The sequence below is a fragment of the Cydia fagiglandana genome, chromosome Z (assembly GCF_963556715.1).
Source record: "Cydia fagiglandana chromosome Z, ilCydFagi1.1, whole genome shotgun sequence".
Lineage (NCBI taxonomy): Eukaryota > Metazoa > Arthropoda > Insecta > Lepidoptera > Tortricidae > Cydia > Cydia fagiglandana.
This window is the reverse complement of record NC_085959.1, coordinates 40,168,419-40,195,904: the sequence shown is the minus strand read 5'-3', so window position 1 is coordinate 40,195,904 and position 27,486 is coordinate 40,168,419. Positions and strand designations below refer to the sequence as shown.

Below are 27,486 nucleotides of genomic sequence, written 5' to 3'. Positions count from 1 at the left end.
ACAGAATGGGCGTGGGAAGAAATCAAAAAGGCAGTGGTATCCCGTTTTACGTAGAGAAAGGCCTCACACTATATGATTATTATAGCAACGTTTGCTTACTCGCAACAGTGACACAATGTATGTACTCTGGCTACTTACGACGGCCGAATGCATCGGCTAGCGACAGTTATGTATCAAGTTATATACTTACAACTCTGGTTATTTTTTGAAAAATAATTATCAACTAATATTATGCCTAAGTCTGGTGTACCCGTAAATTATTGAAAAAATCCCTTACATCACTGACAACATGTCCATCGCAAGTGCATACATTATAGTCTGTATCTTTAGGTATTTAAATAAAAGTAAGCAAACAATTTGTAAATTATCGGGTAGTTATAAGGTTATAACATTTATTGGTTAACCGACCAAATACGCCAAAACCGCCTGGATCAGACTGAACGACATGACTTTAACCTACATTATTTGATCATGTAATGTTTTCATCTACCCTCAACTGGCTTAATGAGCCAGTTGAAGGTAGAATTTGTTTACTTTTATTTAAATATCTAAAGATACAGAGTATAGTTAAGCTATTGTAAGTAGACCAGAGTACTTTTGTGTATCATTTTAGTGCACTCGTGTGTAATTGAATAGGTAGGAAAAAGTGATGATTCGGTAACTGGGACGACAACTGCATTTAACCGATTTTTTGTAGTTTAAATTGCTCTTGTTTGATGACTAATTAATATAAGTGTAACCATTAAGTTATTATGTTTTGTGAAGTTTTTTTAATATAAAATCATTATTTTTGTTATGGCGAAATCGAAATATGGCCGGGAATATTTTCCTATTGAATGTAAATTAAATTCATCAATAAATCAAAGAATTATGTTACTGTTATAAATCAAATCTATTTAATTTCGTGCCAGTTCCCATGTCGTCACATGAGAGCGGTCAAGAGCGAGAGAGGCGTACTCTCAAAATGGCAGTCCCTCTCGCACTCTAGTATTAAAACACCATGTTGATCACGAAATAAATTGCTACAACTAAAAAGTTACAATTAAGAAAATGACAATATGGCGGGCCGGCGGCATTGGCAACCGTAAATAATAAAAAACTTTTAATGACCGCCAATAATTTATAAAACCTTTTTTTCTATGTATAATATGATCCTGATATGATTTCCACTCTGTAACTAATTTTTGACTTTTGTAAATGACTAATTTTCGTAACACAGCGGAAACAATTATATTGTGGTCGAATTAAGGCTCAATACAGTTCTTAACCTTTTGAATGCCAAACGGCGCATCCATTTGTCGTGCCACTGACGCCACGGGGGTAAAATTTAGTTTTGTGAATAAATTATCTACCCTAAAAGTGGGGTGTTTTTCAGTATATTTTCTTCAAAATACGATCGATGTCAAATGCTGTCATTGGCGTCGTTGTCACGATTTTGTGTTAACGTCAATTGCCGTCTGTGGCGTCAAAAGGTTAAACAACTAGAGTGGCGGAAAAATTAATGTTTGATTAATTTATATAACATAAAACTAAACTTAACCATGGCACCGAGAAAAAGAAAAAGTTTTAACACCTGACAAAAGTCATATTGGCTCGAATATTTTATAAAAAGCGTCTCGAAAGCGAAAGTTGATTTTAGACGGAGCTTCTTAGTCGTAGCAAATTGTTTTAAATATTTTGTTATAATATAACTGTAGGCAATAATTATGAAATTAGATTAGAAAATTGTTGATTATTATGAATTATGAATATGACTCAGTTATGCCATAGAAAAAAAACGGTTATACTAATTACTTGGTTAAGATAAAATATGATGAATCAAATGAAATGCAACCTTGTTCCAATCGAAAATGATTTAAATTACATTGCAGTAATTAGTAACAGCTCCAACGTGTTACTAATTTACTGCAATGAATTACGAGGCGAGGGTCGTGTTATGGGCGCCCGATACATTTGAGCCTCTGCGTATGAAGATACAGATGTAGTGCATAATTGTTTTCCATCGTATTTTCTCGGAAACCTTCGTATTTGTCATGCTACTTCAGTCAACCTCAGTACTTTTTGTGTCGAGACTGAATGAAATAGCAAGACACGTTCGCAAGTTTCCGTGAAAATACGATGGAAAATAATTATGCACTGCACCTGAAGGTACTTATCATTAATTAACGTCATTTAGGGCCGGTTGCACCAAACTGTTCGTATCGTTAAAGAGTTCGCTAAATTTTTATGTATGGAAAGTTTCATAGTAAAGGCGCGGGGCGCGCCGGCTGACGTTGATCAGTCTGTCAAATGTGGTTGGTGCAACTGGTCCTAAGACATTCGTGTTACAAATCTCACGACGGTAGTTAAAAAGTTTGGATGGAAGCGATTGTATTTAATATGAAAGTATTTGTTGCTTTTTTATAACTACTCTTTCTGCTATCCATAAATAGTTATTTGATTAACCAGGTTGGTAACAAGTTGTTGTTTAACCTGTCGTGCTAATATTGATACCCGAGCAAGGGAAAGATTCCAAACTTAAACCACGAGCGTAACGAATCTTGAGCGTGGCGAGGGTTTCGAGGCACGAGAGTTAAACAAATTTTGCCACCGAGTGAAACAAAAATTTTCACCACACCAACGCGAGGAACTTGCTTACTGAAAAATATCATACAAATTCAAATCCAAATGAACGTTATTAAATATTTATCATTCAAATTCATAATTTAAAAGTCAATTATACCAGCCCACATAAGGAAACCACTTAAAAATTAGCATTTGATTACTTTGCCACACATGTGGATAAAATGCAACTTTCTCATTAGTTTATGAACAATCAAGAGAGCCTTTACCAGCTGGTGTGGCGAAAAGGTGTTTGTTTATCGCGGCCGCGACTAGACTAATATACGATTCCTACTACCGGAGGGCAAACCCGTAGCGCACCTTACTAAACTTACTACTTATAGCAGTTACATCCGGACATTATATACATTTAAGGCCCCGTGGGTCCAGGGTCTACTCTCACGGGGCGTAAGCGTGAGCGAGATGGCTGTGCGTGCCCGGGATCGCAGATAATTTTGATTTTATTAAAGCTTTAAAAAATAAAAAGTAATTGATGAGTTCTATCAATAATAAAACTGCACATTTTTAGAAGCAATTTTCGTATTTTTAGGTTTTGTGCAATAATGAATTACAAATTTTTAAGAGTCGTTTTAGACCCATGTTTGTAATTTTTTTTATCGAGCGATGGTCAATAAATCAGGTTTCGAATCGAAGAAGTTGCTAGAGAAAGGCCGCAAGATTGCTTATTACAATTTTTGGCAACCGTATTGTGACCTAAAAAAGCGCTACGATGTTTTAAAAAATCTTCCGGATGAACCTACTACACCTTAAATATGAAATGTAACAGAATCTTTCCTAAATTTAGTAGAGTGCGCCCGGATCCGCCTAGTCCTAGTTGGTTTGATAGTAGGGGTACAGTCGCCATCAGATATATCGGAGCAGCCAAGGTGTTCACAATATCTGAACATACACTCTAACGCCCTGACAATAGAGTCGTGTTCAGATATATGTGAGCGCTTTAGCCGCTCCGATGTATCTGATGGCGACTGTACATAACACTAATTATTGTAGAATTGTAGATACATACATATTAAGCGATATACGTACTAAAATGTATAACAAACATTTATTCTTCTATTTAGATGTACTAAAGACTATATCACGCACCTGTACATATATATTTATATACGAAGAGAAGCTATATATTAAGCAGGGGTTGTCGTACGCCAGAAAGAAGTCTATATTTCTATCCCAATCGGTTGTACGACGGTCCCTCTTGGGAAGAAAGAGATAGAAATCTAGGAAATGTATTTTTACTCGAATGATTTATAATCGGAATGCCTTTTTGTTTGGCAGCAGGCAAGATATGAGTTCGTAGAAAATAATTACCTATTTATGATTGACTGGCTCGTATTTCACAACGACGCGAGCTCGATATGGCTTTCCTGCGGCGGTAGCACGGTCGCATTTTTGTCGCTTATCACCATGCCTGTCACGTTCCAACAAGTAAGTGCAAAAGTGACGGATATTGTGACAGGCGATAACAAAAGGACCAATGCTGCGCCCGCTGATGTGCAAGAAAGAAATGAAACAGCAATATTACCTACCAATATGCAAATTTGCCCATGCGGTCAATATTTATGTAATCGCGCGGCGTCCGCACGCTTACATTGCAATGATTTAGGCACGTGTGAGGACCGATTGGCCCAGACCAGAGGGCCTACCGGGTGTATTCCCATTTGTCCACACCGGGCACAGATGGGATCAGGTAGGTCATATGATTTATCTCCATTTGTTCTTGCCTCGTGTATGGTGGTCACGTGGGGGGTGGACATTAGTGGACAAATGAAAATACACCGCCTACGGCGAACTATTTCGTTGAAAATCTGTACAATTTTTTATGTGTATACAATGAAAACATTTTTATTCCTAACTATTCCAGAATATTGTCCTCAGAACAATATCTTGTGCACCCTGGTTTGCCCGAAATAAGGAAATACATGACTACCTACATATACCAACCATCAAGGAGGAAATAAATAGCTACTCAAAGAAATATAAAGAAAGGCTAACAAACCATGAGAACGAACTTGCCCGAGACCTATTAAACGACACCGATAACATCACAAGACTCAAAAGGTGGCAGATCTTGGAACTAGACCAGAGAGAATAATCCACCCTCTCTCTTCACATAAAAGGAATGGTGGTTAATGGACCACCACCTTGAAAAAGAAATGTATAGATACATACAATCTGATTATGGCTAAGAAAGCCGATGGCAGATAAAAGTAGAGAGAAAAAAAAAATCCTAACTATTCCTTTAATTATGTGAGTTTATTTATATTTCATTTATTTAATATATGTGAATATCGTCTCCTTTGTGATTAAACGTGGGCACAAGATGCAGTGGTATTGCATTACAATAAGAGGTGGACACATGAACTTCAGATCTTGCCTTTTGTTAGATGTATATATTATGTATTGCTAATTAGAGTAATATTATGTAATCCGGGCAATGAATTACCAATATTTAGTAATAAATAATCATGTTTCAATATGTTTTTTATTGACCTGTGCGGATATGATGGTCGTTCTTGTCTACGTGACAGCGTGATAAAACGGTTTCCGTCACTTTCTCTCCCACGGTGTTAGAAAGTGACAGTTATTTTATCACGTGGATAAAGATGGATAAAGCTATCCATAATACGCCGGCTGTATTCCATGAAAAGTCTACATATAGACATACATATAAGACTTAAAAACTGTTAGCCTGTTGTTACCTTAGTTAAATAAGATATTCATAATATTATTAATTAAAGTGCATGTTGCGGATGGATTCCAAATAGTTGAACTAGAAATCGGATTTTGTACACAAAATAACGAAAATGACTATTTAGAAAATGTAAAACTACTAAAGATTGGTCTGACTCTATAGTCAGCTGTTTCTCAACATTTAATATTTTCAACGCGTCTGGGATAGCCTTGTTCATAACCATAATTAATACAAATTAAGTAAATTAAGCGTAAGTAATTCTCGAGATATTAAGCAATGTGCCAGACGGACGGACGGACAGAGTCCCATAAGGGTTGCCTAAACCTTTTTGTTCTGAACCCTAAAAAACAGACTGTCTGTAGGTAGTGTCTGTGTGGAAAAGCACAGTCGTAGAATGTATTGGGTTACATATCAGAATACCGAAAACTGATTTACCTAATGTTGAATCACCTATGCTTGATTCACCTATTTTTAAATTACCTATCGATCATTTTACCTAAACATTGACTGACCTAAGTTTATAATACCTAAGCTCAAATAACCTAATGGACGAAACACCTAATGCACGATGTACCTAATGCACGTTTTACCTATTGCACGTTTCACCTAAAGCTATTATACCTAATGCACGAATCACCTATAGCTGATATACCTAATGGACGATACACCTAAAGCTAATATACCTAATGAACGATGTACCTAAACTTGATTTACCTAATGGACGAAATACCTAAAACTGTTAAACCTATCGCACGAAATACCTAAAGTGGATATACTTCCTGCACGAATTACCTAATGTCGATATGCCTAATGCACGGAATACCTAAAGTCTATATACCTAGAACAAAATTCATATCATTTTGCCGAATGATCAAGTGGCAATTCCACCCAATAATTTGTATGATTTCCCAATCTTACAGTAGAAACTGTTTGTTCGGATAACAACTTAAAAATACACTTTTTGAAACGTTACTTTTTAGGTAGTAGAATGATTTGTAAGTCTGATACAAAATTAGTTATCTTATCCTATCTTATCAAAAACTTAATTTTTGTAAGTTAACATCATGACGATGAAATAAAAGTCGGTTTTGGCACTGTTTGGTCGCAGTTAACCTAACACGCTCCTCCTCGCTTTACTCGTCGTCGCACCTATCTCGACTCTGGCAAATGACTAGACCTTATATTATAATAAAAAATAGTTAGCCAATTAGGATTGTTCATTTTTTTTCAAATGTTCTATTTCGAAAACCATTTCGAGATATAAGGTTTTTAAACAGTTTCCGACATTTGCTGCGATATAATAATTGAGGATTGAAGATATTTCAACAAATATCCTTATGACCTTAGTTTGACCTTCTCCTGGGCTGAATGTAAAGTCATTGCATAATAAAAGTTATCGAACCATAGTAAATAAATCCGTCACTCACGTATTGTCCAAGTTATCATTGTCATCGATTGTCATAACAAAATTTTTCAGTTAAACCGCTGCGCTTGTTTGTTACAATTTGATTTATAATTAATACCTAAACAGTAGATTTCATTGCTTAATAATATATCAAAAACCTTGTTCCTATGTGTGGAAATGATTCACAAAAATAATAGTTCGAATCCACGAAGACCTATGACCTATGGCGTGAAAGATGGTGCCGTGAATTAAACTTTGAATACCTACCTACTTCACGTGTTACACACAGTATTTCTGTGAGAATCACGTCGATGTAAGTATAAAATTAATATTAATCTACTACAATTAAGTATTTAAAAGCTCACTTTATTGGTAGGGTCGTGGTATCTATTTATTTTCTGTGGTAATGTAGCCAGAGTATCTAAAGGCAAACCGTTAAACAGAGATGGTGCCTACTAGAAAGAAGGAATATACAAGAATACATAGCCATACTCAAAATTCAGCCTGAAACTGCTTTAAAAAGATATAATTTCTAATTTCCAGGTACATGTTGCAGTTGAAGCTGCTGATATCATGGTGGACAAGACTTAATAAAGAGTTGAGAATAATAAGACATGTTTTTGTTTACCTACTTTTTTATTAATTTGGGAAATATGTTATATATGTTTCCAAAAAAAATAGTAACTTTACATTAAATGTATGTTTATCATGTTCTGCACGAGCATCTGACAATGATGGCTTCTTGTTGACCATCCAGAAGAGAAGTGTATGGTTTGTTATTTACTCTGTTCCCAGGCATTATTTACGGTCGTAAAGTATTACGACGATTAATAATTAATATGACGTTCGTTTCAATACAAAATGCTCAACTTTGTTCTGGGCCCAAGTGCAGTTACATATCTCACAGCTGTATCTAAATAGGAATCACGATGACCTGAAATAATAGGATATAATTAGCAAAATTGGCATGTTCCTAATATAGTAGTATAAGTATGTAGTACAATATCCAAACAATGGTGACAAGCCGGTAGAAAGCACCCACTGGGTGCTAAGCTACCTTTAGCAATGGGCGCTTATTGTAACGATTTTATGAATCCAATCTTCTTACAAATCGAATCAGTTAAAATATATGATGTAGGTAACTTACATTTGTATTTTTGCTCCCTTCATTTCAGCCAAGTTATGGTTGGAGTTGGATGCTATATGGATACATACTCCAATAAAACTAAGTTATATTATATAACTTAGGCAGATTTCTGGAATCAGCTTTCTCAAATTTATAGCGTAGGTATTTTGAAATTAATGATTTAAAATAAACGAGTTTTCCATTCCAGACGACTGTTATTTATAGAAACACGTGACACTGACATTGTCGACAGGTGACATTACAATCAATTGACAATGACAACTATTTTTTTAATGCTTGTTGTTGCTTGTGCATTATTCTAATCAGCCGACGACATGTAATTTACGAGAAGTCGTATCTCATATTTTCAATAAATTATAAATATTCAACCGAGCCACGAATTACTAAATCATTCAAATTGGTATCTTAAATTAACCTATATTTTCAGAAAATAAAATAAAAATAGGGGTCTAAAAAAAATGAACAATCCTAATTGAATAATTTGGCTAAAAAATTTATACTACATGTTGTATGTCCTAGTAATATTCTACTAAACAATAATTATATTTTTTATTTTAGGTACATATTTCGTTCATTAAGTGCATCGACTTCAGGTATTTCGTGCATTAGGTGTACCGAATTTAGGTATTTCGTTCATTAGGTATGTTACCTTTAGGTAATTCGATCATTAGGTATACCGACTTTAGGTAATTCGTGCAGTAGGTATGTTAACTTTAGGCAATTCGATCATTAGGTATACCGAGTTTAGGTATTTCGTGCATTAGGTATATCAACATTAGGCGTTTCGTGTATTAGGTATATTAGCTTTAGGTATTTCGAGTGTTAGGTGTTTCAACTTTAGGTGAATCGAGCATAGGTATTCTGAGCTTAGGTAAACCAATTGTAGGTGAAACGTGCAATAGGTTATTCGTTCATTAGGTGTTATGAGCTTAGGTTAATTGATCATTAGGTATTTAAAAAAATAGGTGAAACGAGCATAGGTGATTCAACATTAGGTAAATCGATTTTCGGTATTCTGATATGTAACCATGTATTGGGTCCCATAACTCCCATACATTACACGACTCTTCCCTTTCCGCACAGACTAGGTCAAGTATTCTGAAGCAAAAACACAAAACCGATATTTAAACAAAATAGCTTTATTCAAAATAAAATCATTTGTACAATAATTTGTGTTACATGAAACAATACTTTACAACTAGTATTTAAGTACGTTGGGTACTAGAGATTAGACGCGGGACAAACAAAACGATATACATAGGCAAGTTAGATTTTGATTAAAAATACCTTAGTTACAGATGTAAGTAGTGCGTAATTGTTTTCCATCGTATTTTCTCGGCAACGTTCGTATTTGTCATGCTACTTCAGTCAACGTCTACTTTTTGTGACTTAAACTGAAATAGCAAGACACGTTCGTACGTTTCCGTGAAAATTCGAAGGAAAACAATTATGCACTACTTACATCTGTACCTCAATTTCGCAAAATCAATGCCACATTACTATAATGAGAAGGAAACATTATCACAAACAAAATCTAGTAAGCTATAACAATGGCGTAATAAATAATTTAGACACACGTTGAATAACTAGGAAAACATTTAGCGAAATAAATATTTTTCTTTGGCAATACCAGGCGTGGCTCACTCCGCGGTTTCGTCGCTTTGCTACAGGTAGCTAAAAGTACAACCGTTCCACCCCAATTTCGGGGTTTGCCTTAAGCCGCGCGTGGCGCTGTCGCCACCTAGCGTCCATATCTGTGCTGATCGTAACAGACGCGTTTTGTTAGAAAGTGAGCCTTCTGTACCTAGTACTATTATTTATTCTGTGGCAACACCCTTGTCAACTTAATTCTCGTGACATCTTGCATCACAACCGAATCATACTACAGGCAAAATTATAAAAAAATTATGTTTTAAAGCTGTAGGTAGGGTACTGGCAGCCTAGCCAAGGTGACGATCGCTTGCGCTTCGCCATAGAATGGCTTAGTGTCTCTCTATCACTCTTCCATATTAGTGTGACAGTGACAGTTGCGTTTTGTTCGCTACGGAGCGTTAGCGATTGGCATGTTGTCTACGGGGCCAGTTGCCTAATTCCAGATTGTGAGTATCGTCCATAACGGTCTGTGACAAAATTGTGGGTATATGAATAATATGAATCACATAATATATTGTTCCTAACTTCTGGGAACAAAACTAGCACAACACATCTATGTATTATTCCAAGCTAACTTTGCATGGCATTTGCAACGACAAAGTGTGGCAGTGTCATCATTAATATCAAATATCTAAATCATATAAAAATAACATTATGACGATTATAATGTCACTCTCACTTTGCTGTATAGGGACCGTGCGTGTTGAAGGATCTGCCATCTTGGGGCCCAAATCGGAAGCATAAACTTGGCATTGACATTGACACTTCACGTTAAAGCAGATGCTGCCTCCTACAGCTCACGCACGCTGCCTTACGCGTTGTAAGTACTGCCACCTGGTAGCGTAAATTAGAAACTTAAGCTCGTCACTTACATTTCGCGGCAATAAACTGGGGGCTCTTGTGCTGCCCCCTACAATTCATGCACGCTCCCTATTCATGTCGGTGCAAAGTTAGCCTAGACTCTATAACCCAACCCCGCTATTGTAATAAAATGAGACACACAGTCATAGACTAGGAATCCTCTAGACGGAGTTTAGAGCAATTATTTCATGCAACCGATGCTGTCAAAAATGCGGGGGTGCGCGGGACGAGGTGAGCGAAGTCCCGTGCCGTGATTGGTCCGTTCAAACGACGAACGAGTTCACGGACGTCACACAAAGACACTTTCGACTCGAACATGGAGTAAAATTACCGTATGCGTGGCAGCGGGGGTAGCGCGACTATGCTCAGTCTAGAGTATGTTTTGTCTGTGCACACAGTTGATGACAAACAGTTAAAATATTTAAAACGAAATAGTTCATCTTTAAAGAGCCAACGAGATTTGATACTTTTAACTTGGGTTCCGAGAGCATAGGATAGCAACAGTAAGCAAATATCTACTGAACTAGAAACACTTTCTACTGTAGCAACAGTAAGCAAGATTTTTTTGCGTTCCTCTAAACTTGTCCATGAGTCTAGTAGTAAGATACATTGCATTGCAAGCACATTATACTATAGGAACATATACGCTACTGCAACGGTAACCAATTCATCTTGCTTACTGTTGCTACATTAGAAAGTGTTTCTAGTTCAGTAGATATTTGCCATTCAGGCTTTCCAAGTTTCGAAGTTAACCCAATGTCCCTTAAATATCTGGCGTGCTAAGGTAGAATAAGCACCGTGTTGTACACAGCAGGTGCACTAGATGGCGCCACATGATATATTTCTTTGACTATATAATTTTCTTTACTCATCTCTGTTTGGACCTCTAGATTATAATATACATTATATTTAGCAGGTACCTACTTAATTACGGCACGAAAATAAACATACTGACACAAACCAAAAATACAAAACTAAAATAAAGTAAGTACAAACAAACAGCAACACTCCTAACTATATCGGTGGCCCTTATTACAAAAGGCATAAGATCCACCGATGTACAGTTGACAGGTAACATAATCTACAATGAGAAAATAAATCGAATCAAAAGCAGTCCACTATAAAAGTTAATAATATTCTAGTATAAGTCTGGGCTGCGATGTTTGTCAACCACATCTATGCATCTGCGGGTCCATGGTGGAGAGTAACGGGCACCACGCTTTGAGCTGTTGCCGATGCGCGGGGAGGTTCCCACGCCACCACGCGTTGAACGACATTGTTCGAAGGGCGCTGGTGTCAGCCAATGTCCCGTGTGTGCTGGGCCTCAGTCGGTCAGATGGCAAAAGGCCGGACGGTTTGACTCTGGTGCCGTGGGAGAAAGGAAAGTGCCTTTTGTGGGACGCCACCTGCGTCAGCACATTTGCCGCCACGCACCTTGGCCGCACTGTGAGGTCGGCAGGTGCAGCCGCTGAGTAGGCGGCGTCCCATAAGAGGGACAAGTACTCGGGGTTAACGAACTACTTGTTCGTTCCCTTGGCTGTGGAGACATCGGGGTGTTGGTGCGCGGAGGCGAAAACCTTTCTCGGGGAGCTGGGGCGTCGCCTGCGGCAGAGGGGTCTCGACCCCCGCTCCGGGTTGCTCCTGGCGCAGAGGTTGTCCATCGCGGTTCAACGCGGTAACGCGGCAAGTGTGATGGGCACCTTTGCGCCGGGGGCGATGCGGGGTGGGTTGTTTGAATAGTTTTTTAGGTTAGTTTAAGTTTAGGTTTAGATGTAATTTATAGTTTTAGATTTCGTAGTTTTTAAGTGAAATTAATGTTTGTTAATGCTGATAATTTTGATGAAATAATAAATTATGGACACTGAAAAAAAAAAAAAAAAAAGTATAAGTTGCAATATATTTGTATTCTAAATTAAACATAAGTAATCATATAACCTTAGTACACAACGAAATAAATAAAGCATCTGCTTAATATAATTAGAGATAGAAAACTAAACAAACTCGTATTAATCAACGTCGATAAAATTTGTTACGATACACAACCAAAGCGCGCTACACGCAGAGTAACATAGTGACACTAAAACTAGTATAAGTACTTAAATATATTTTTCATCACACTTGCTCGGAAAAGATGTATTTACACGTAGGGCTTGCGGGCGGGAAATTGAAATTTTCGCCCTAGGGCGGAAAAAATCTTTTCCGAGCAAGTGTGATGAAAAACACTTATTTACACGTAGGGCTTGCGGGCGGGAAATTGAAATTTTCGCCCTAGGGCGGAAAAGTGTTTTATACAGAAGTTTGTTTTTATTAATTCTCCTTTTTTTCCTTACAAGTGTGATGAAAAACATTGTGTGTGCCACGGGCGGTAAAGAAATTCCGAACTCGTAAACATTTTAAGCCCTCGCTTCGCGTCGGGCTTAAAATTGACACTCGTTCGTAATTTCTTATTTCCCGCCCTTAATACACAATGTACTATTTAATCTTCTCTCTGCTTACCCAAATGTGGAGTAAAGAAACCATATTGAGAGTTACTCTGGCAGAGAGTGTGTGTTCGTGTGAACACACCGCCTTATAGACAGCCCCATACAAAGTTTTAAAAACGACATGCTTAAATTACATGAAACTTGGCATGAACATTTACGTAACATATATATTTATGTCGGGTAGGTACTAAGTTTTTTATTTACACTTCTACTCGATCTAATTTCTCTTTGGCTTACAAATACTAGCAACGAAAACAAGTACAGTCAAGTGTATATGTATATGGTGTAGTGTGTATATGGGTGCACACATCATACTAAAAAAAATATTCCCATAGCTCTTATTTCAGCGAATTAAGAACTATGGGACATATTTTTGATAAGTTATATGCACCATGCACTTATATTTTTACACTTGACTGTACCAGACATAGATACCTACTTATATATGTTACTTGGATGTTCATGTTTTTCGTGTTTTTATATGTATGGGGGCGGCAATGTGAGCGTGACTCAATACCTAAAGTGTAGTTAAACAATAAGTGTAAGGTCCTTTTGACTCATGTAACGTAGGGCAAACCTTGGCCATTCGGTGATACGTAGTTATTCGGTGATAGTCAGTTTTATTGTCTTTTAGCCGAGTTACCCGGTAATTTTTTTGCTTAAAACAATGTTTAAGAGATACCATGGATGTGACTAATGTGGTGTAATATGGTTTCAAGTAATATAATTACCAGGTAACGCGGATAATACACATTAAAACTGACTATATATCACCGGATAACCAAGTATCACCGAATGGCCAAGGTTTGCCCTATGTTTCAACTTTGCCCAGGAGATAAAAATAGCTACTTTTCAGATAAAAACACAAGCTTTTGCCTTGAAGTTAAAATCTAATAGGGTATTTCTAGGCAATGTTGGAGTTATTTACGTTACCTATCTAAACCACTACAGTACCTAAACCAATTTTTACAATTAAGTTCTCTCTTTGGCTAACAAGTAAGCAATGAGTGCTTGAGCATTTAAAATGTTAGTTATTAAGTTGACTAGCAATTCAAGAATAGTATGACCCAGTTGCACCAACCACATTTAACAGACTGATTAACGTTAAACAGTTGTGAAATATTAAATTTCCCATACTAATAAATTTAACGAACGCTTTAACGGTGACAGACGATTTGGTGCAACCGACCCTAAATCATCTATGAGGATATGTAGTGATGTCGTGCGTTAGTTTTTTGTTTATATTCGGTGGAATCTACTGTAGTGTTGTCATATGTAAGTTCTTAGATATAAGTTAATAATATTTTAGTTTTGAATAGGCTTAATACAGGAGCACCGCGAGATAGAATACCCGTCCCTCGAATCAATACAGTTAGCAAAAGACGGGTGACTTCTGACTACCCGTCTAGACTACGCGCGCGATATACTGTCGCGGCGCTCCTGTGCTAGGCCTACAGTCCCTACAGAGGTAACTACCATTGGCGTAAAAGTTATTTAGTCCTTAGTGACTCATTCAAATCCACTTTTACAAGGAATATATTAATTAAATTCCTAACAGTCCTACAAAATTAACAAAATCGTGTATCTCGTCATAAGATAATACAAATCTTTCAGAATTATACATATCAACCCTATACGGCATTCAAAGCAGATAGCTATATAAATAGGCGATTCAAGTTTACCTAAAACCTAATAAACTCTTAATATTATTGGCAACTATTTAGCCTCAAAAAATTCACAATAAATAAACTCTATTTTTAAATAGCTAGATGCTAAGGGGCATGGCACATGTGCGACGTGCGAATCGGACGCAGTGTGCCATGCTCCTAAAAGCATGAAGATATAGCAAAAGGGAAGAGTGCAGTAATGTCATTAAGAGATGCTGTTATAAATTAATGTTAGAATGTTATTTAGTGGAGGTAATTCTTACACCTGTGCAGAAGTTTATAAATAAGTCATACCATACATATAGAAAAATATCCTGTACAATCGCCATCAGATATATCGGAGCGGCAAAGGTGCTCACAAATATTTGAACATGCATCTATTGATAAGGCGTTAGAGGGCGGGTTTAGATATCAATGGTTGAATAATCTTTTTTTCTCAATAATTTGAATCGGTTTCCTCAGATGCCGCAGCAAAAATGAATATTTAGTCATAGGATTATAATTAGACTTGAATTCAGATTTACAGGTTTTCAGTAGGTATGTTGAGCCTTCGAAACATTACATGCGAGTCATTTATTACGAGGTACATAGTACAGAGCTGAAACTAATTTACTAAAGTCATATGTAAATATCACCGTCAAATCCTATTTCTACTAGAATTCCTAGAAATGTAATTTTGACAACGAAATTCTGATTATATTAAGTAATTGCGAAAAGCAACGTCACGTGTTCTTTGGCTAAAGCCGATACTTAATTTTTAAAGGCGTATTTATTGCGATTGATACAACTATTCCTTTTACGCATTTCGATACGGCCCGCCATGCTATACTGACCATCGCCGTCTAAAGGGAAGAAGAGTTAGACCAAGAAAAGTCGGCAACGATTATGATAGCATACGCAGTGCAAGAGTTTAAGCGTCATAATTTGAAGTTTGATGTTTAAAATAACTTTTGCACAGCGTGTGCTATCATAATCGTTGAAGACTTATCTTGGTTTAACTTTTCTACGATGGTCAATATAGTAGAAAACATATCTGATTTAAACAATCTTTAACAATTCAAATATCACGTGATCGAAAGGCGGGGTAACAGCATCTACATATCACATCTCTTTCGAAACACACACTCTTGATTTGTTGCCATCGCCAGTTATAATTCGAGTTAAAGTAAGAACGCTAATGTCGTACATTGACACTCTATTTCTTATCTCTATCGCACGCACGTAAGCATATTGCTGTCTTGCCCATCTCGGGGGTCAAAACCACTGTAGTATAATAATGTGCGAGCGATATAGATAAGAAATGGCGGGTCAGTGTGAGAAATTCTTACCCCCTTATTCATAAACGTTTACTAAAGTTGACAAGCCGATAATAATCGTTTGTCCCTTTTCATCATACCAATATGTCGGAAAGGGCCAAACGATTATTATCCGCTTGTCACCTTTAGTAAACGTTTATGAATAAGGGGGTTAATGTTTAGCATCCTTACTTTAGTAACGCACTTTATAAGCTGGAAATTAACACGTTCACTGCGTAGATATTCGATTTTTCTACGCCGCACTGAAGGTGTTACAACACTACCTCTGTCTTTGGTCACGGCACTCAGTCACAAATAGGTTTAGTGCGGCCGTCCGCTCTTCCCCCGCTGCGGGCTGCCCGGGACAGACGGACAGAAGTCGGGGTAATCCAGCCAGTTATGCTCCCGGACGTTCCGTTTCAGGAATTCCGATATGTGTTGCACTATCAGGTCGATCGCCACTGGAAAGCAAAGCAAGTTCGTCATTAAAGCCAGGGTAAGCCAACAGTCTAGACAGGACAATCGTGCGGGGTGCGGGGGTGGATTACGCGCACCCGGGCTGCATACATCGCCATTGTTAAAAGCTCGGTACTACTTACAGGGCTAGCGTGTCTTAAGGTGACAGTCCATTTCCAACGACAGCAGCACTACCATTCATTTTACTATGGAAATTGACAATAACACCGACGCTTTCGTACTAGGAGCGCAGCTGCGGTCAGAAATGGAATGTTACCCTTATAGTAAGTCAAGTGTAAGTCTTGGGCAGTTGTATAAAAGTCTGACAGCCCTACTAAGCTGTGTTCTTTTGCGGTCTCGGCTTTTACGCAAACATCAAAGCCGTCGGTCCACTATTACTTTTAACGCTGTGACGATGTCATGTGTTATGCTGTATAGGTATGTACGAATATTAATAACAAATGGCTTTCCTATGGCTGTGGCTACCGCACGTTGCCAAGAGAGAATAACGGATATCTCACACAAATGCTCGCACAAAAGAAACGACGCTTAGCACAAGGAATTTCGTACATTGAATGACACTGCGAGCGGGACCGCAATATAATTATACGTGTGCGAGAGGTAGGAACAGGCCGGTCAATGTACGTATTTCCTCGAGGTAAGAGTCCTTTCTCTAGAGTCTAATGAAAATAGACTATGCATCACATTATTAATGTTTACCTGCTTACAGTACCTTGCGATATTCCACTTTAGAGAGACTTTGTATTTCATTAAAATAGGAAGGACACGATAAAATAATACTACTTAATAGGTTGCACACTTTATTATGGGATACAAACAACTAAATGCTTCGAAGATTCGTACAAATACAAATAGATACAAGTCTTATAATTGGGACAATCACGCCATGCAAAGTTGTTTTATAAAATTGTGGGCTATGTTGACATTAACATAAACGAAACATGGAAATTTGTGGGCAAAATTGTAACAACATAAAATACGAAAACTTATGCACACTGTTACTTATAATAAAAGTAAATCTGTAGTTACAAAAACGCTAAGGTTGTACAAAAGTGGAAGTCTTCATCGAGGTTGTATTACTACAATTTACGTACCTAGTGTAAGTTTGATAATGACGTTTTATTACGCGTATCTACAGTCAGCCTCATCCCCATATAGTAGGTAGCATCCAAAGTATTAAAATAGTTCGGTACACCATATAATTAGTATGGCGTACGAGGCTGATTGTAGCCATGTTTACAAGAATAGCAGTTAATTGACGCAATTGTATAGCTTAGTTATTGTTCAACTTGATTTTCATCTACAGGATTTTATAGTCTCCGTTACTGAAATAATCTTAACTTTAAGGAGTCTTGAATTTTGAATGCACGTCTACACAGGCCGAGCGGCTTCGCGCGGCAATTTCCTCGCGAGGCGGCGCATATTCCGCGCGACCAAGGTTTGAATTCACGATGTCTTACCACTAACACATAGGAAAGGTTAATGCATGTCTGATACCCATACCATGTCGAATACGTACAGTCGTACACATCCCCGGAAATATAACGTATAAAGTTATAAACTAAAAACGCGTAAACTAATCACGCGAAAATCATTATAGCAAAAGTTTCAATAACTAGTCTTAACATAAACCAACTAAACTAACATTTCTTATGTAATAATAAAAACAAAGCAAGTTGTGATATTTTATTCGTTCGTTTGCTTTCAAGATTAGACATAAACAATACACCGCTTCGATTTATACAAGGTATAAGATCAATGTGGCAATGTGCAGAAGACCGTGTACAGTCGCCATCAGATGTATCGGAGCGGCCGAGGTGTTCACAATATCTGAACACGCACTCTAACGCCTTGACAATAGAGACGTGTTCAGATATTTGTGAGCGCCTCGGCCGCTCCGATATATCTGATGGCGACTGTACAAGATCTTTCGTAGCTTCCGCAGCCTTACGCCCGGGCATTTGGGACTATTTCTAATTTATATCTTTCGTAAAAATTAATACCCTAACTTTTTCAAATTATCACAATAATTCACAGGATTTCTATTGAAGAAACGCCAATGCATGTTTAATATGCTTTAATTAGCGACTGTATTTAAAATACGACAATACTAATATACATAATCGTTAATACACTTAAAGTATATTTTCTAAGAATACAACCAATCCCTTAAAATAAATTCAAACAATTACATTATTCTTGTAGCTTGTTCCAACAATTGCAATTGTTTAAAATGATTAGTTTTGTAATTTTCAACAGTGATTTACTTTCATTGTGTGTTAGTAAACATAATTTGTTTGGATTTAAATTGAAGTACATACCACCACTTATAGTAGCTGTCCTGTAAGTGCAATGTGTGTTTGAGCTCGGCCATTCTGGCAACTTATGTTGGTATCTGCGTAGTTCATAACAAAAATCTTAGTATAACGGACTATAATAACTTCGAAAAAAATATGTTATTTTGTGCGAAAATCAGGTAAAATATTCCGATTTTGTGTATATATTTAGATATGAATTTAGGATTTATAATTTCCCATTTGTTCTACTTGAATGAAATAACTTGCTGTAGATACCTATATATTTAATGCACCAGGATTAGCTGATCTGTACTGTACACCACAACCTACATATTTTTAAGTGGTCACATGTAAGAACATATAAAATGTAACTAAACAATACAAATGCAGCCAAAATTGAAAAAAGTATACACCGCAAAAAATGAAATGCTATTCGTTTGGCAGTAGTAATTATATAAATGAAACAATTTGTGCACAATATTGAACTAGATTTTCTGGTAGAATATTTAGGTAGGTACCAGTACAAATAAAAATAAAAATATTGCTTGGCATTCGCAAATTTTTAAATATTCCATAATGGCGTTTAGGAAATATCAGGAACGGTATTTAAGATAAATAAAACGTTTTAACATTAAACATTAACAAATACCAAAAGAGGATGGTGTTTCACTGTGGTATTTAATATCATAAAAATAATGCCGGTATTCAATCCATGGTTTTGTGTGTGTGTGTGGCATAACTTGTATCAAACTTTAAGGAAAGGTTACTAATACTAAATTAAAATCAGCCTTAAAATACACATAATTACTACACAAATCAACACCGTAACATTAGAGTACGGATTACATATTGGGGCATAGACATTTGTTGGCCTAAACGGCCTAAAAAGTACAAATAATTGTAATATCGGCCCAATTATGTGGTGTTCTACACTAGTTATGCAAATACATTGTCACCGGGACTATCTAGTAGAACAAAGAACTATACTATAGCAGGAATTGCTTTATTGCATTCAAATGGGATTTTTCAATGTTTATATCATGCAATAACCGTGAAATCATATTAATTTACCATTTTAGCATTATTCGATCCGATATAACATTGAAAAATTGAAAACCCTCTTAGGTGCAGTACCGCTGAGCTGAGTCATATAGTGAGGTTATAGGTTTGTATATCACAATAATAACAGTCAATAGCCGGGTCCATACAAAGCGAGAATACGCGCGAGGCAATTTCCTCGCGCACAAAACAGCCAGTGTAGACGTGCCTCGTCCGAGGCGGCGCGCGAGAGGCACATCTACACTGGCCGTTTTGTGCGCGAGGAAATTGCCTCGCGTATGCTCGCTCCGTGACTCTGTGTGGACCCGGCGAATAGTTAGCGTTTGTTCAATTGTGGAATTATGCAACCAAATAAAAATCCTCAAATATGCAGAACTTCTTTAAACCCATCCCATTATTATTGCACGTAATTATTTTGGTACATAAAATATATTGCGTTAGTTTTATTTCATCTTTATATTGCACAAATACCTGTTCAAAAAATCGATGCCCTTTAAAAGTATAAATGTTAACCAAGTATTAAGTACAATGTATTTAATATTTGGTTAATTGACTCACTGACTGTATCAACCATACAATATTATCGGTCAACTCGTAGGCCCCCCGATCCAACTCAGTTTAACTGTACATTACCATAGTCACGTGACAGGGTCCCATTGAATGTGTATAGTAGGTATAGGAGGTAAACACGTCATTCTACTTTTCGTTTGTCATACTATTGCGCAAAAATATATATATATTTTACTATACATAGTATATAAAGTTTCTGTTTCAAAATACTAATAACAATATTCATTGTTCAAAAACAACATTTTTTTACAATCTGGTAAGCAAACGTAAGTCATATCTTATGGTCAACGAAAAGTCGAATGGCTTAATTAGTTTAATACGAGGCAGGCACGCCTAAAATACCGGGACATGCACAATGCTTTCCTCAAGAAATGCAAGGAGATTTACAGCTAAAAAATAACCTAAAAGTCAAATAAAAGCGGCGCCTAGTGTGCAGTCTTAGCTGGGAATTTTGTATAAAAAATACATTGCTTATACAAATAAAAATCATGCGTGTTTGTAAAAAAAATAATCATGTACATATGTACTATAAAATTATTTCACCGAATTGATAGCTAATGTTGGTTGTAAAAATTGCACATATAATAATATTTCATCAAATAAGGGCCTATATGATGTAACTTACGATTAAGTAAATAAGGTAGTACAAATACAGATTTTTATAGGTATATTACTGGGACGCTTACGTACTTGTGATTTTTCAAAACACATAATTATTTTCTAAATTAAAAAAAAAGAAATGATTGATATGAATTTAAATATTTAATAAATAAAATATTGCACATTGCGTGTGTATGCTTTCTGCTACATGCCCTTTATTTCATTTATATATAATCTTTAGGCATTTTTAAGATATTCATATACCTACTGAGATATCTGTGGGACATAGTTAAACATAAAAGTACTTTGGTACATAACTAATCATTTAACGTCAAAATTTATGTAATCTGAAAAATCGCATGTACTCTTATTACATAGAACAATAGTAGGTACCTAAAATATTAGGTTTAACGCATTCACTGCCAGGGGGCGTGGCGTAGGAACAAACTTGTACGGCGAACGCACATGTGCGTTGGGGGCACAGTGAATGTGTTAAACTGCGCGACTTCCGAGATGCAGCGTAGGGCTAGTATGTGCGACTTTGTTGGCTTATATAAAGTTTATATAATCAATGAACCTTTGTCATGTGAGAGATGATTTGATATTAATTTTTTATACATAGTTAACTTCACTAACTTATTCGTTTCACGCCATCGGTAACTTAACCTGTGCAACTTTGTATGTAACTGTCATTCAGTCTCCTTTAACCCCGGTGCATCTCAAAAGTCCCCACCCTCCCCCTATCGACTCAGCGTGTCCTCCGAGCTGCCGGACATCCTTCTCGCCCCGGTCTCCTCTTCGGGCTTGCACCCGTTCACGCGGGGCGGCGACCGCTTCTTATACATAATGTCCCATATGTGGTGCACTATCAAGTCAATAGCCACTGCAACAAAAATGGACCTTGAGTGGAGGGAGTAAGGTCCGGTTTAGCAGCTACTTAAGACATAGCCGCTGCAATTTGGGCCCTACATGCGAACAACTATTTTATGACAACAAAATGGTGGTCAGTAAATTGAGTTCGAGTTTTTGCTTTACTTTGTTTACAGTTCGTTTTACTTCATGTTGCGACTAAAGCTTGTTATTAATTTTTATTGTAGTTATAAAGACTATAAAATTGTGGTTGAAAAGTACTATCCTTTTATTTTTGACGGCTAGTCAAATAATTACATAAGGACCTTTTTTTGCTTTTAGTTTCATTGCAGTGGCTATGACTTTGTGCTACTTACCGTTGTTTTAACATACTTAGAACTAAAACTTACAAATATAATCCTTCAAAACAGTACAAACCATATAAAATAAATACGTACGACAAAACACATGTGTGATAAATTCAAGAAGTTGTCACGTTGGTACGATCGGCTGGAGTACATCAAACTTTCGCGACATCACTACCAATGTTGCACACCACAGGCCAACATGGTGCAATATAAAAAGTTTGAGCATCCCTATTAATTTTACAGTTTAACGCTTCGAGTCCCGCGATAACTATCTCGTCCGGAGTTAAGGTAAATGCAGTTCACTGGAGCAAGATGGCAACCAAGAACCAAAATTCAAGGTACGCGAAGGCCCCCAAAAAAGTGGAACCGCGATAGTCAAGAGCGTAGGGAATTAAATGGCATAATATGATGGTTTGGTTTTTTCAACCTGTACCGACGACCGATACATAATATTACATATAACGACGCCCTTAAGGTTCAATCACCTAATGCGACCGCCGCCGCGCTGTCGTCCAAAACGGAGGGCCGACCGCGAACACCGAAGTTCGCAAATTGCGGGCAACTTTCTGTTTTACACCAATTAAGGCGTAATTAGAGTGAAATATAAAGATGCCCCGCATTTGACGATCTTTGTTTTCACGTTTGCCTTCCATATGAAGGCAAACATGCAGAATAATCGCTGGTGGTAAGCAATTACCGTCGCCCATGGACACCTGCAACGCCAGAGGGTAGCAACTGCGTTGCAGGCCTTTACGATCGTATCTGTTCGGATTTCGGAAATACCGTGGGCGACAGTTCATATCACAGTTGGGTCAGTTCAGGTTGGTTTAGTTTTTAACCTATGGAATATTTGGCTGGTCCACACAGAGCAAGCAGCCTCGCGAGGAAATTGCCGCGCAAAGCATCTCGGTCGGTGGAGACATGCCTCGGCCGAGGCACGTGTGGCACAGAGGCGGCCCGTTCTGTGTGGACCCGGCTATTGAAAAATGAGACGTGATAGTAGTCAAAGTAACTCACCGATATTGTCAGCGCCTCTGGGAATAATGACATCAGCGAATTTCTTGGTCTGAAATAAAAAGGAAAAGAAATAATGTGTGGACCCCTAACGCATGTTGATCTTTTTTGATTTAAAATATTAAAATAATCCATGTAAATTGCTCACATCAGGTAATAATTGATAATACCAGCTTATAACTCATTTAATGCGCAATGGAAACTCCATTTTTCACTGTGATAATTTTGTTGCCTAAAATGCTTAAATCACAATTCTACAGGTTGGCTCAAAAATAAACGTTTGTAAAACTCATCAATAATATTCCGAGGTTATTAGCACATTTTTGGGCCATTCTGTTATTAGGTACAGTCGCCATCAGATATATCGGAGCGGTCAAGGTGCTCACAAATATCTGAACACGCCTCTATTGTTAAGGCGTTAGAGTGCGTGTTCAGATATTGTGAACACCTTGGCCGCTCCGATATATCTGATCGCGACTGTACATGTTCATAAACATCTTTCAAATCTAACAAGCTGTTATTATCGTTTGCTCTGTTTGAGGAATGTAACGTTCGCTTTGGTTTATAATCAGTGTTGTCCAGTAAAGACCGAGTAGGATATAGTATTTCATTAAATGTCTCATCATCCTCGAATCCACGATTGTGGGATCTAATGTCTAATGATCTAATGTGTTCTTTCCTTAAATTTTCACGGAAACGTACGAAACAGTCTCGGTACAAAAAGTACTGACATTTACTGAATTAGCATGAGAAATACGAACGTTTCCGAGAAAATACGAAGGAGAACAATAATTATGCACCACATCTATAAGCTGGTGTTGTATCGTACTTACCGGCAAACAGAACTCCTCGAAGGCGGGCTTGACGAAGTTCATGTACTGGTTCAACACCTGCTCCAGGTCCCGGCCTCGCTCCATGATGTCCCGAGGAACTAAACGACAAACGAACATGTCAGAAACGAATGGTTCAGCGGAAGCTTGCCACTTTACGTGGGTAGGATAGGAGGCTGGTTTTCATGATAATAACGATGCTATGTTTATGTCCAAAGGACAATAGTGACACAGTTTGTTAGAAGAAATGTTTTATCACATACAAACATGCTTAATAGATGGCTCATCATGGAAATGCTATAACCTAATTGTAAAAAAACAAAATGCATGTTTTGTAATATCAAATAAGGTCAACATGGGTCATCATCATCTTCCTTGCGTTATCCCGGCATTTTGCCACGGCTCATGGGAGCCTGGGGTCCGCTTGGCAACCAATCCCAAGAATTGGCGTAGGCACTAGTCTTTACGAAAGCGACTGCCATCTGACCTTCCAACCCAGAGGGTAAACTAGGCCTTATTGGGATTAGTCCGGTTTCCTCAAGATGTTTTCCTTCACCGAAAAGCGTCTGGTAAATATGAAATGATATTTTCGTACATAAGTTCCGAAAAACTCTTTGGTACGAGCCGGGGTTTGAACCCGCGACCTCCAGATTGAAAGTCGCACGCTCTTACTGCTAGGCCACCAGCGCTCTAAGGTTAACATGGGTAAGTGTGGCAAATGGATAAAGCAAAAGTATGAACTCGCATTAAACACTAATCAATGTGTAAACAGTCCCCAGTATTAAGGCCAGTTACACTTACCCAGCCACAGTTACCCATATTGACCTTACCATAAAATCAGTTATTAAGAGTTGTCCAGGAGAACACAACGTTACCTCTCCTCGCCAATCTGGTGTCGGAGTCAGTGTCAACAAACAGCTTCATATGGAACCGTTCTCGGACCTCGGGGAAGTAGAACACCAGGATCCCCTCGATGAGCACCACGTCAGCGGGATAGATTGTGTGCGTCCGGTTGCTAACAAAGAAATTGTGTTAAAAAAATATTTATTTTATTATGGTGTATACATAAACGCAATATTTCATGGTCATAAAAGCAATATCCTTGTTTTCCATTCAAGGTGGCTTCGTGATCGTGATTGTAAGGGACGTATTGTGCATTGCCAGATTTTGACTGTTGTTTCTGAATTTTGTATTGCTTCAATCGCATGCGGCTCGTGAACCTGTCACTTGCGGCCCGAGAGCCGCCTTGGCTATTTTGTATGTAATAGTGACAAACGACAACGACAATGTCTCTTAAAGTCATAAATATTAACAAAGTACGGCCCGCATCACCTCCGTTAACTACTATGTGGCCCTTGGATGCTAAAAGGTTGCCGACCGCTGCTTTAATGCAATAGGTCCTATATAGACTTTTGATCCTCAAAACAAACCAGATTGACTGATACCCTTAAATTAATTTAATCTGGCTCTGGCTTATTGTTAAAATAATATGCAAGTTGATTTCTAGTGAGCATCAAATAGATAGTGACGTGATAGTGGATAAAAATATAGTAACACACCTAAATAAGGTTGTGTTCCAATATATTTCGCCATTTCGTCCGTGACTGTCTGTTTGATACTGACGGTACCACTAAAGAGTAATTTTAACTAGAGAATATCTCCGTTCCATCCATATATTATTATGTACTTACCTAATTGAATTAGTGATGTAATTATATATAGGCACTTCGACTTTCTTCCCCTGCAGTATATCCTTCAGTGTCTTCAGCAACTTCTTGTCATCGAAGGCATCAGGGTGGTCAAAATTGAACTGCCCCCGCTCGGCGCGGAGCCTCTCGGAGGGTGTGAGCTCTCGGTAGAACGAGTCCTGGCTGATGCAGACCACGCGCCTCTCTGTTTGTTCTTTGTGTTGCTGCCCAAGCTTTTCTACTATGCGTTGGCATACTGTTGACTGGGAGGAAAACAATCACATAGGCAAATGCTACATTCATTTTGTGCTAGACCAGAGACATTAGCAAATAAAAATATAAACAAAACATAGAATATTTGACTGTCTCAAGGTGGATTTAAACAACTAGGGAACAAATAAAATTAAGACGAAACAGGAGCTGAGTTTTAAATATTGTAGGTAAATATACCTGTCTCGCTAACGGAAGCGGCTCCTAAAACTAGTGTGATCAGGACAAGGTGAAAAATCCTGCATAAAAATCTCAAAAATCGAGGTAGCGTACTCTACCGTTTCCTACGACCGTAACCAAATTTGGAACTCTAAATGATTATGAAATTATGTGTCGGACCGTTTTGCTTTTTTGGCTAATTGATATTAGTTTTGAATACTACCATTTTGAGTATTTTTCATGAGGCCATTTCGGCCGTTTTTGAAGGGCTCTAGTGCCTTAAAAAACAAAAATAATAAATAAAGCAAAACAGTCTGCGAAATTACCACTCCTGTTGGCTCTTAAATTATTAAATATTTTTGATTTGTGTTTTTAATAGTCACACCTATAAATACATACATACATAAATTATAAACTGAAATAGATATCATACAGTAAAGAATAAGTTATTGGCATTAATTTCATTCTTGCTTGAGGCTCTGGTGATAGTTCCACCTATGACAACCCAGATCTTTCTATAATCTATTTTTAGAAATTATTACTCTAGTGCAAATTAAATATTATTATATTTATTTTATTTTATATATTACACACTACCTTATATCCCTGACATGGGAGAAAGTAGTCTGGCCTAAACACAGGCAATATTAATCGATCAACATTTAGTTCCATGTGTTGATTTTGATATTAACATTCTGTGCCATGTGTACTCTTAAATGAATAGTTGTATTGATGTATTAAGGCATTAAGAAGTTAGTCAGCCTCTTAACAATGCTCTCAATTCGTACCATATCAATACATTGTGCAAAAAACAATCGAACGACGGATGTTATCTTTCAGACGCGACAACATCGCAGTCCTTACATTCCGATAGGTTATGTTAATAATTTCTACTTAAATCCTCGAAAACGGTCTAAAACTAGTCTAAGACCAATCTTAAATCATCGTGCCGGCATCTCATCTCTTATTTTGACCGTTACGTAACAGTATTTGGTAGGGAATAAAATGGAAAATCAATAATAAAACAATGTGGTCTAGCCTCACCTTGCCGCTCGCTGTGCCTCCTGCGACGCCGATCAGGAACGGAGTTTTGCTCTCCAACCCATTCGTAGTGGTAAAGTCTACCGTTTTGTCAGTCATTTTCTTAAATGTATAGAACTTTCTTGCTGTTTTTATTGAAGAAGTGGCACAATGCGCAGCAAAACGGCAGCCTTGCAGTATTGCTGACATGACATTTGAGAAAGTGTTGCCCACTTTCCAATGTACCACAGAGTCCACCGATGACAGAAATGATCAGTTTTAGAAGACAAGCGAATTACAAATATTTTTGATAATCTGGATCAAACCAGAATTTCCTTAATGATGAATAAGTTAAGTGAATTAGAATTAGATATCCCTAATTTATTTTAATATTTTCGTCCCGTTTAACCCGATATTCATTTCTGAATGAGATTTCTGAAATTCTTAATTTTTACATCTG

General features: G+C 37.4%; 2 protein-coding genes across 3 annotated transcripts in view; one reads left to right on the top strand and one right to left on the bottom strand.

Annotated features, from left to right (window-relative positions):
* LOC134678435 (receptor-mediated endocytosis protein 6 homolog) overlaps positions 1–5,096 on the top strand; it is a 40,182-nt gene extending 35,086 nt beyond the window's left edge. Inside the window, exon 33 of the mRNA XM_063537012.1 lies at positions 5–5,096. The gene's annotated coding sequence lies outside the window, so the exon portion shown is untranslated. The remainder of the gene's footprint in view (positions 1–4) is intronic.
* Positions 5,097–12,265: 7,169 nt separating this feature from the next.
* On the bottom strand, positions 12,266–27,240 carry LOC134678267 (uridine-cytidine kinase). Of its 2 annotated transcripts, none has more exons than XM_063536751.1 (6): positions 27,051–27,240; positions 25,581–25,840; positions 24,765–24,904; positions 23,893–23,990; positions 23,063–23,111; positions 12,266–16,286 (listed from the first exon to the last, which is right to left on the bottom strand). In XM_063536751.1, exons 1-6 carry the CDS (start codon positions 27,234–27,236, stop codon positions 16,147–16,149), a joined length of 873 nt encoding a protein of 290 aa, XP_063392821.1. In that variant the 5' UTR covers positions 27,237–27,240; the 3' UTR covers positions 12,266–16,146. The 2 variants fall into 2 exon arrangements, with proteins under 2 accessions (XP_063392821.1, XP_063392820.1); XM_063536750.1 differs by lacking the exon at positions 12,266–16,286 and adding an exon at positions 19,944–21,711.
* Between the last annotated feature and the right edge of the window lie 246 nt (positions 27,241–27,486).